This window comes from Cyprinus carpio, chromosome B15, assembly GCF_018340385.1.
Source record: "Cyprinus carpio isolate SPL01 chromosome B15, ASM1834038v1, whole genome shotgun sequence".
Lineage (NCBI taxonomy): Eukaryota > Metazoa > Chordata > Actinopteri > Cypriniformes > Cyprinidae > Cyprinus > Cyprinus carpio.
In genome coordinates, this window is record NC_056611.1 from 24,604,461 (window position 1) to 24,616,120 (window position 11,660).

The 11,660-nt window shown below is 40.2% G+C and overlaps 1 protein-coding gene across 12 annotated transcripts in view; it reads left to right on the forward strand.

The window, feature by feature from the left end:
* The window catches only part of robo2 (roundabout, axon guidance receptor, homolog 2 (Drosophila)), a 380,931-nt gene extending 370,092 nt beyond the window's left edge, over positions 1-10,839 (forward strand). For 10 of the 12 annotated variants that reach the window (XM_042739942.1, XM_042739949.1, XM_042739945.1 and 7 more), the window contains 6 exons: positions 288-496; positions 5,303-5,488; positions 6,044-6,202; positions 6,650-6,904; positions 8,122-8,316; positions 8,467-10,839. In XM_042739942.1, the coding sequence (XP_042595876.1) occupies positions 288-496; positions 5,303-5,488; positions 6,044-6,202; positions 6,650-6,904; positions 8,122-8,316; positions 8,467-8,468 (1,006 nt within the window). In that variant the 3' untranslated portion in view covers positions 8,469-10,839. The remainder of the gene's footprint in view (positions 1-287; positions 497-5,302; positions 5,489-6,043; positions 6,203-6,649; positions 6,905-8,121; positions 8,317-8,466) is intronic. The other 2 variants (XM_042739952.1, XM_042739954.1) reach the window with 1 other exon arrangement.
* The last annotated feature ends 821 nt before the right edge of the window (positions 10,840-11,660 follow it).

Sequence of the window (11,660 nt, forward strand, 5' to 3'; positions counted from 1 at the left end):
TGCTATTGTATCCTCTTCAAACTGCAATTAGTAGGTCATTGTGTTAGCATGCAAACCGTGGCACTGCTGAATTAGCCGAATTGTCCCAATTCATCAGAGAGATGACAAGGAATGTTCTAGGAATACCAAATTTCACCTGACAGACAGCACACCCCACGCATCTCTCTTTTGTTTAGGCTTGTCGCTCATTGACACCCTTTGTCTCCTTCTGACAACCCTTGAAGCTCTTGCTTGGTTATGCAAAAAAGCGTGGTATGTTCATATTTGACTTCTTGAATTCTTTTTAGGCACATGCAGGTTGGGCCTTACCCACCCCAGGCCCCCGCACCACCCGTGGGTTACATCTCCAGCACCCTAGTGTCTGATATTGAGACAGACCTTCCTGACGAAGATGACGATGAGGAGGAGGACGAAGGATATGAGATGTCGCCACCAATTAGAGGCATCGAACACACGCCAGGCTCCAGCATGGACAACTTGGACAGCTCTGTTACGGGTAAGCATACATTTTTGTGATTAATTTTTCATTTAAATGAACTTCTACTTTGAAGAAACATTCTAAAGTTCTTCAGAAAGAGCTAAAAAGCCCTTATCTAAACCTTTGAACTATTCAGTTGGGTGCACAGTTAGATGTCCGGTGCAGATTACGTTCTTTCAGTGCAGGGGTGGTCATTTCATTTGCTCATTATCTCATCCGACATCCTCGTAATCGGGGATTTTTATCTCTGTTAAATCATTTCAGGACTCAGTTTGAACCCGCTCATGGATGGTAGAGACAAAAATCTATATAGTTTTTTATTTAAAAAGTTAATTAAAATGCAGTCCATTTGATCAGAGACACCAAACGATATGATCTACCCAGATATCAAATTACAATTCAACAGCATGTGTGGCGTAAAGATAAGACAGTAAAACAGAGGTACTGATCTCTAACCTAAAAGCAGCATATTTCAGTCCAGCAGGCACTTTGAGATTGTACTGCTGCTGTTTATATGGGAGCCGGTCATGGTTTATTCACATGTGTACCGCATGTGGTGGCTTTGTTTGCCCTAGCATGGTAAAATACTGTTTTGCTCTGCTTGTCTGCAAATAGCTGCATTGTTTGTCATTATGTTCTCACGTGTGTGGCAGGTGCTTGTGTTTACCCCCACCTCACCTGAAAATGGCTGCACCAAAATCCAGTTTGTTCAGGCATTTGGGAATAAATTCTAATCATAGTTGTGTGGAGAAACAAACTAAAAGACTAAAAACAAAGCCACCACAGAGTGAGTATTTTCAGTAAAACTGAAGTAAACCTCAAAAATGTAAATAATAGTTCACAATATTACTGATTTTACTGTATTATTGATAAAATAAATTAAAGCCTTGGTGAAACATTAACAAATCTTACTAAACCAAAACCGTTGAATATTAGTGTGTAATATATTTGTTTATGTTTATGTGTATGTGTAGTATTATTATTAGAACAAAATACTCAAGCACATTGCCTCCATATTCCCATGAAGATTTTGAAAAAATCTCACGTTCATGGCTCCATTTCCCCATTGAAGATAGGAGGCACCATTTCCATTTTACAACTTATTGAAAGGGTTTTATGGGCCGTCTGTCATAGGGGACACGTGAAGGGTATGACATTGCGGGGTTACAATCTAAAAGTCCTCTGTTCTCCAATTTACCACAGGACTGAGGCAAAATGGGCCAGTGGTGTTCCTCTAATCAGGCAGAGATGTATTCATTATCATTGCACTTGTATGCATTAGCATGGGTGCATAGATGGATAGATAGATAGATAGATAGACAGACAGACAGACAGACAGACAGATAGACAGATAGACAGATAGATAGATAGATAGATAGATAGATAGATAGATTTTGAGACAGATTTTGAGTCTCTTTTACTGGACTGCACCTCTAAGGTCCATTTTCCCCTGAACGCTGTAGTATAGGGTCACCTCTGACACCTCTCTGGACTGAGATGTCTAGAGAAACACAAAGCAAGCGCTGTTCAGTGGTGGCTGTGTCCTTCTGTAAGACTCTCGACAGCTTCCTTTCACTGCTTTCTTCCACCAGTGTCCTTTGTTTTTGCCCACAGTAGCAGCACCAAACTGACACTACACGAGTGCTGGGATACTGCCAGACCCAGAGGCAGAGATTTGTCCTTTCTGAAGAGAACAAAACAGTTTTAACAACCGTTTCTTTTGAGGAGCTTAGTTAAGGTGAAATAAGGATCGCTGGAACATATTTTTCTTTATCGTGTCTCATTATTTATCGCATACACAATCCATAAGTTTGTGAAATATTGAGGGTGTTTTATGGGAGTTGTAATGTGAGCAGTGAGCTCACTGTCCTGGTCCACTTTACTCCCATAAACCCTTGCACCGACTAAGGTCACATGTCCTGAGGCGGTCGTCTCCGCCTATTCGTCAAGGGGAATGATTAGGATGCTTAACAATATGCAGATGAGGACTTGGGGCAGTGTAAATCAGCTTTAGTTGCAGCAGGGTGTTGGATGAGTTTTACAGTCTTGCGTAACTCCATTTAGTCGAGCCGTGAATATTAACAGTGGATTATCGGAATGGAAAGACGCTTCAATTGTGACAAAAATCGCCGTTATTGAATCCATAAAATGTCAGATTTTTGTATCAGCCTTATATTTATAGCAGCTAAAGTATTCTAGCTTCAAACATTGCCGTTCGTGACTGCCAACTCCAAATTAGCAACAATTTGTGGGAAGTTCAGTTCATGGTAAGCCACGCTGTATAAAAACATTTGGGTTTGCGAACGTGATCCAAAATTTATGTTGGCCGGAGAATTGTTATTGTTTTGCAGCTGCCAGCATTATTATACGGTGAAGAGTGAAAGTGTGGTATTTTCGGGGATCTGTTTTAGGTGGCTGGTTGTTAGAGAGGATGTCAGCTCTGGAGGGGGCAGGAGGCGCTGAGGCGTAGTGCAGGTATTCTGCAGGAGCTGTCCTCTCTGATGTGGAGCTCTGTACCTGCCTCTGTCTCTGCCAGCACATCCAATTCATTATATGCAGTCTTGCTTTGCTGAGAGACAGTCTCAAGGGACTCAACTTTTTTTAGCGAAACAAAGCCGTATGTATGCAGTTTCTGAGGAAATTAAAATGAAGAGACTGCAAAGAAAGTGTTTTTTTTTTTTTTTTTTGGTCTGCATCCTATTCTCCTTTCTCTTTTAGATGAGAGAATCAAACTAAATTTATGTTGGTGCTTTGAAATACTTTATATTAGCAGGTAATATAATAGGATTTTTTTTTTTTTATGGGCTGTATGCCAGCACTTTACACTATGTACTATGTATGCAGCCTTACAGATTTTCAATAATAATAATGATAATAATAATTAATTAGGTTACACTTTATTTTAAGGTATCCTTGTTACAGTATAATTATACATTTAAGTACAGAGTAATATTAATTAAGTACATGTACTTACTATATGGTTGGGGTTAGGATTAGGGTTTGGTTTAGGGTTACTTGCATGCAATTATGCATAATAAAGTGAAAGTGACGTGAAATACAGCCAAGTATGGTGACCCATACTCAGAATTCGTGCTCTGCATTTAACCCATCCAAAGTGCATACACACCGTGAACACACACCCGGAGCAGTTATAAGTGTTATTATAATAGTAAGTACATGCAACATATGTAACAAGGACACCTTAAAATAAAGTGTTACCATTCGTTATATTCATTAAGTAACTATATGTTTTTGGAAGTAATGAATAATTTTTAAAGCTGCATCTTTAAACTACAAGGACTACATTACTGCATATTCTATATGTGTTTATTCTTTTGGGTGGTTTTACTTTTTTTCTGCATATTAAGCTGGGATAGAAAGTATTTTATCATTGACAAACTATAACAATACATGTAATAAATGTGTCACCAAAACCTGATTAGCTCAATGTTAAATCTTGAAACCAGACATATTACCTAGGCTACAGTAACCACTGTAACCTTCTTAACTTTCCTCTCGTATCATTAAACAATAATCGTGCTATCTCACATCGGCTTCCCTGAGGAGGTTGCCATCAATCAAAAAAATACACGCCATAAATCTGACAAGTGCCAAAGAATAAGAACAGCACGTAGCCGTGTGGTTGCTTTGATCATGCTGCGTGTTTCCGTGTGCGATATCAGCTGCTTCACCTCGGGCCACGAGCAGGTGCGTGCGTTCCTTCCTATCGGAGCAATCAAAAGGAAGTGAGGTTGTGATGTGTAGTCAGGTGGTGGGTGTAAGATTATATGGAGGATGGAAATAGGATGCATTACTGAAGGGAAAAAAAACTAATAGCTTTGATTAGTGAAACAAAAATGATTAAATGACATTAATGTTTTAGTTAATAAATTACACATGTATTGTAACAGTTATTCATTGACTCAAGCCTTTATTGTGTATTTTTGTTGTTGTTTGCTTCTTTTTGTTTTCTTTTTTCACTTTGTCTCATGTTTATATCATTTTTGTTGTCTTTAATTTTGTTTTTAGTATTTTTTCTTTTTCTTTGTTTTGTTTTTGTTTTCTGTACTTTTGTGTGCCTGTGAGTTTTGCTTTGTTTCAACTGTTGTATGTTTTCCATAATCTACCCTCCTCAGTCATTTAGTTTTGTTTAGAATATTTTTGGTTTTGTCTTTTTTTTTTTTTTTTTTTTGCTTTCTTTTTTATCTTTATTACATAGCGTAACTGTGCTATATACCAGGGGTTCTCAATTCCAATCCCCGCGACCCCCCGCTCTGCACATTTTGTATGTGCAAGATGTTAATTTAAATTGTATTTATTTACCGAGGTATATGATGTCACACTTGTCCGTGTGTGAAGACGTTGCGCAGTGCAAATCCGTGAATGAATGTTCAGAATTGAGGTAAACAGATTTCCCCTGCTCATGGAGTAGGGAGCAATGAACACTGTGTAGAGACCATGTCAATCGGAACACAGTTCATGCACTTCTAACGAGCTGATTATCTGAATCAGGTGTGTTAACAAAGAGAGCAAAGAGAGACATACAAAATGTGCAGAGCAGGGGGTCATGAGGACTGGAATTGAGAACCGCTGCTATATAACACATCTTTTCTCAGATAAGAGAATTATCATTTCCAGCACACACCAAAGACCCATTATATTATTCTGGTCAATTTAGTTTGCCATTTGCATTTATAAGGGCATCAATAATTTATTAGCATTTAAATATTAATAAAGTAAAATCTCAGAGTACGTCCTGTTTTTCTGGACTATAAAACTAGCAAACCTGGTCAATCTAATGCCCATGCGGCCGCTCCCCTCCAGGCTCCATGGTGAACGGTTGGGGCTCGGCTTCAGAAGATGATGACAGAAACTTCTCCAGCAGAAGGTCTAGTGCCGGCAGCTCCTCTGAAGGCTCACTCTTCACCCATTGCAGCTTTGCACGAGCCCTGGTGGCGGCCGCAGACAAGGCTGGTTACTGTCTGGACGGTACCAGCCTGAGCAAGAGAGGTCGGTTTAGAGGAAACAAGAATTTGTGTCTAGAATATGGTGTTTGCTGACTGCAATATGGCTCACTTATAACAGAATGTTGCTTCTTTTCTGCTTTCCAATTTTAAGCTGGTAAACTCCTGGTGAAGCAGCATGTTGCAAATACTAACATCTTTATGGATTTTGCTTGGTGGATTTTGGTGACGACTGTTTTCACTTAGCGGGGTTTTGGTCTTGCGCTTTCAGTGAAGCGATTCAGTTTTCACCGTAAGTGAATAAATTAACTGGAAACAGATGTGGCGTTGATGTTTTAAGATTCTTTTGTTATGCACTTCAGGTTTGACTTAATGCCTGTTTCTGACTCTATGATGATCTTAATGTTCTTCATAAAACCATTTCCACAATCTTAACCTCCACCTGAGCATCCTGACAAACTTCCCTCTTCTGAATCAAACTAACAAGCTATCCGCCCTCCACCTGAGCATCCTGACATGCTTCCCTTTGCGTTATCACCCCTGCGAGTACTGTTTCGATAGCATTATGGGCTAAACAAGATTCTCTCTTTAATCCCTGCAGATAAAGGTCTACCTCATAGACCTCGTCCCGCTAGCCCGTTCTCCACAGATGGAAGCACGGTGGGCACACACAGCCTGGGTCACCAGCGGGCAGCAAGGCCCACCCGCAAACACAAAGGCCCTGGCACTGCCCCGCACCGCCGCGATGCCAGCGCTGATGGTAAGGTTTTGTCCAGTTTTTACTGAACAGATAGTTACAAAGCCTGGTTCAGGTTGGATCAATTTAATCCATGAAGACAAAACCAAAAGGACTAAATATTTCAGTCGATTAATTATGTATGCTATGGTTTAGACCACATTTGAAGGCCAAAAACCAGTTTACTGTAGATGGCAGATCTCTCTTGTATGTTTTATTGAATTAATGTGGAAGTCAGCATTGGTTAAAGGAGACAGATGGGGTCAAAAGAAAATGCATGTAGCAATAGCTAATATCCAAGCCATTATAATCATTTATCAAACAGAATGAAATCAATATAACCCTTTTTAGGGCATTTATGTAGATACAAAAGACACCTACTGTCAAATGATGATAAATGCTCAGTGTACATAAATGGAAATGCTGTACCTATTGTTTGAATACAAATGGCCCTTCCTGTTTCTTTCCCAGATCTGCCTCCACCACCAGAGCCTCCACCCTGCCAGACAGCTCGTGTCCAGGGGGCGAGGAACATGCCCAACCCCTCTGAACGCAAGGCTTCCTCCTTGGAGAGGCAACCCATGATTGGCCTGGAGGAGATGAAGAGTTCCTTGGACCGGCAGGCCCGAACCTCACTGGAGCGCCACCAACAAGCCCAGGACAGACTGGGATCCATAGAGAGAGGAGAGGAGAGCAGAAGAGGACAGAAAAACGGTCCTGTTTCAGGTAGGACGATTGATGGCTTACCTTGAGTTCTGTTGACATGTTGATATCTTAAATTGCCTTTTAAAGGAGAAACCACATTATAATCAGTGTCTTAAATACTGGTAACAAGCAGGGGATACTAGTTAGTTAGGAACTTGTCCAACAAGGGATTCTTGGTAAGCCAGTCTCCAAGAATCCAAACCAGCATATCCATGCTGTCCAGTCCTGCTCTTGGAAGGCCAAGGTCCTGTATTCAGCTCCAACTCTAAAAAACACATCTAAAACCAAGGAAGGTCTTAAAGATTGCCAGAAACTTCTAGGTAGGTTGGAGCTAAACAGGAATGGACACCCCTGAACTCTGTGGTCAATCAGCTTGTCTAAAAAGACATTTTCGTCAACCAAAATTAAAATTTGAATGGTTCACCAACTAGTCCAGCTCCAAACCACCTCTAACCAGCCTGGTCTTTAGCAGGTTAATGGACATAATCAAAATGCCTTTTTGGTGTTTTAACTTGATGGTGAAATGTTGATGCTGAAACTGATCTTATATGTCCACATTAGTTAATCAGCCTGGCTCAGTAAACATGCTCTTAATTCAGCAGAGCAGGTCTGTAAAATATTATCTTGCTATCTTGGTCATCAGAGGCAGATGTTTGACAGCACCAGCTGTGGACCCTTGGCATTCATTTACGGTCCCTGCTGTAAGGAGGCCAAGCTGGAGCAAACAGATTGCCTTGTCTCCCCTTCTTAGTGAGCTCTTCCATGGCCAACACCAGCCTTCTCCAGGAACCAGCAGACAGGAGGCACACTTAGTTGCACAGATGTACCCTAATCGTTCCAGTCCTCATTTTTCACTGTATACACACACATGCTGCAATGAAGCCGAGCTCCATCTGTGCCTGTCTGATCATTAGGATCCACCATTCTGGGTTTCCAGCCCAAACGAAGCATAAAGAACCAGGCCTGGATCTGGCGCGACACAGAGGGGGCTGTGGGTTGGGCAAGCCTTATGGTTTGGTCTCATATGTCTTCATTTTCATCTTAAACTTCGGTGTGGAGATTCGTTTAGCCATTGGAGCATATTGCTAATGAGTAGGGTTTGGTCAAAGCTGGCAAGAGTTGGTCACCTCAGTATTAGTCAGAAAGAAACCAATCATGGACATGTTCGAACTGGAAAAGCTGAAAAAAAGATTTATTTACCACTAAATGTGTGGGTTTGGATATTTGTATGTTTTCAGAAGAGGCCATATTGCCATACAACAAACCATCATTCCCATCTCCCGGGGGCCACAGCTCTTCTGGGACGGCCTCCTCTAAAGGGTCAACAGGTCCTCGTAAAGGTGAAGGGACAAGGGGGCAACACCAGCGCTCCACCATGGAGCAGGGCGAAAGCAGCTACATGGGGACCAACGCGCAGTACTCTGGAGAGTTATGTGAGTCTGAGCAGGTTATTCTGGTTCAGCTTTACTAAGTTTGGAACCTTGATGGTTTAAAAGTTCCCCAGTCAAGTGTTGATGGTTTACATTTTTTGGGGCTGTATGAAGAACTAACTGACTGGCATGTTCTCTTTTTATTGTTTACAGAGTGAGCCTTTTTGATGGAAACTGAAGAATGCCTTTTTTCTGTTCTGGAAATGCCTCACCTGCTTGGTGCAATGGACTCGTGAAGTGTCAGAAGGAAGAAGGAAAAAAAAAGAAAAAAATATGAAAAGGACAAACTGTAAATGTGATGTAAAGATGGACATGCAACCCACAAGATTCGCAACATCCCCCACCTTCCTCCTTTAACTATTCATTCACAGAAAAAAGAAAAATGTTGAGGACAAAAAAAGAAAAAAACGATGGAAGGCCTGAGATCTGGGTCGCCCAGCTTTGGTGAACTTGCGAAAAGGAAATCGAGTTTCCTGTAAATATATTCTTGACATCAGAGATTGAAAATGACATTATTGTTATTGCATTGCTATGCAAGCCGAGTTCTGTTTCTGCGCTCTCCTCCCTCTTACGCTGTTGGTCGTTTGTACGATATGTGAATTGATGGGCTGTGGTGCCATAGAAATTATGTTGTCATCCATCATTTGTTAATACTTCTCATGAATTAATTGTTGTCATTATAATAATTATTATAATTAATTATTTTCTTTTGCACTGCAATTTTGGTGATAAGCACAAAACCATAGCTCCTGCTGACATGAAGAATTGGAGGAAAGGAAATGTGAAGGGGAGTTCCTGTACTGTAACTAGAGATAAGAAAATATATAACCGTGTACAGAGATATATTAAGATATGCCTGCATCTGTGCCGGCGGAAAGACTTACAGTTCTGACGAAATGAGTTACAAACTCTCGGCAGTGGGGTTACTGAAAGAGGAACCAGACCCTCTCTGTGCTGGAAATAGTCACAGTTGGGTTGGGAAACTGTTTGCAGGGAAATGTATCCTAGGTGGTTCTATTTTCAACACGTCTAGCTGCCCCTACTAGTTAATCTAGTCCACTTGGTCCAATTGGAACATATTTAGGCCAGATCTTTGAACTACACTGGACTACAGGTACCAACTTCGCCTCTTCCCCTGCTCACTTTTTTGCAGCTTGCTTTTGTTTTGCATTTAGTCTTTAATTTGGTCCATCTGAGCATAGCAAAATTAATTGACACCAACTTGGCTAACGTTTTGAGGTGATTAGTTCACTTTCGGTTTAGAGTTAAATTGGGCTTTTTAATTTTTTGATCTCCACTTAAAATTTGACGATAAGCACTTGAAAAGTGAGTAATTTAAAAGCCATATGAATAAGACTACAATACCCCTGCCTTCCCGTTAGGCTTCTGCCTTACTCTAGAGGTCTTGTAGACGTCAATTCCCGTGCTTGTCTTGAGATTCTGCGTACGTCTCAAATCATGAGTGGAGAATCAATTCAGGTAACTTAATTTAACTTTTTTGTTGAGCACTTAATGTATCTTGTTTTTTATATTTCTGACAATGTCCCAAAGCCTTGTTTTCAAGTTCTACTTTACTTATTCAGGGCACTGAATCACTAAAATCCATAAATAAATCCACATTCATTGGTATCTTGATTCAGATAGTCGTCCTGTAATCACATGTGGAAGTCTCAAAGTGACTATCGAGCTAAAGCCAGTAACATTATGCATTTGGCTTTGCAAAAATACGGCAATATCTCTCACACGATTTTTTCACGTCCTTGGTGTGTGCTGTACAACGTCAGTCAAACCTCCAGAAAACGTTTCCACTGTCTTTGGCCAATGCATCCAGTACGTTTACTGAACAGTCCAGTTGGTTCTTTTTGCTTGATGAAATTTTACATATATAAATATATTATAAAAACAAAATGTACAAAAGGCTGCTCAAAGGATATTTTTTACTGTGGAATCTTCAGGAGTAACTGGTGAAATGACTGTTTTCTTTCGTTATTTCCGTCTTCGTTTTTGTACAACATTACTGAGGAGAGCTCTCCCAAACCGGGCTGACATGCCGTCCCATGTCTTTCTCTCAAAATTCACATCATTTCAGCGCTAGTGTCCAGCTGTTTGGAATAATGAGGTGCGAACGAGTATCTCAGGTGATTTTACATCTATATCGGTGGTGTTGATGTGGGTGTATATAAATGTACATATTCATATGCATCCTCACGTAAGAGTGTTCATTCCATGTTCGCTATTGAAACGTTTCTCCACCCCTTGTACCTGATGGATTGCTATGCTCTCTCTTCCTTTTTGGCCCTGTCGACAGTGGATTTCAATTCCTTTCGCTTCCATCTGAAAACGTGCCGGTACACTAAATGTCCATAAGACAAAGATGTCACTTACAGAACATACCAAAATTAATATTGATATTTCTAATGTCTAATGCATTTTAGTGTCTTTTTTAATACTTGTTTCTTTAAACATCACAGTGTTGTTGTTTTTTTGTATTTATTAAGATAATAAAGGTATATTGTGAAAAATGCATCAAGGTCTGTGGCGTGTTTCTCCTCGATTTCCTGCACACTTACTGCGTTTCACACCGAGGCTTTGTTTTCACGGGCTGAATCGGCTGAATTTGAGATGCTCAGATCATTTTTTATCATTTGTATGCGCAACCTCCTGCTGCCTTCTCAACAGAAAGGCTACAAAAGGATGATAAATACAGAAACGGCGACAAAAGTCATCAATCCTTTACAGAGATGGGACACATGTTGTTTTTTAATGGCACATGCTCTTATTCTGCCCCCCTTTCCATCTGAACTATACATGTGTTTTTACAGAAATGTAGATTATGTACTATGAAAACTGTGAGCTTTTAAACAAAATCTCTAGAATCTTATTCTATATGTGTATGGGGGAAAAAAGCTTTAAGGATTTCATAATTATTCATAATTCTTCAATTTTTGGCACATTCCGAGTACTTACCTAGAGTCGTTCAGACAGATAAATGCGTCTTTGAAGCAGTTAGATCAGAGGTCTGATGAATGAGATTACAAATGACCCATCCATCGTGCCAAATCCACTAAATTCTTAGTGTAACTCATCCAAACCTGACATTCTGTACTAGACTTCATTTTTGGGGTACGAGAACATGCTGTTTCCTGTATGGTAAAGATTTAATACAGATGTCAAATGTCACATCAGTACAGGAAGTTGGTAAATACAGATTACATTTATTGGTAATATTAAAGTAAATCTAAAAGTACCTTATCAAAGATCTAAAACAAAAAGTCATCATTATTCACCTTCATGTAATTCCGAACTCACATGACTTGTTTTTCTTCTGTAGAACAATCTGTAGAACA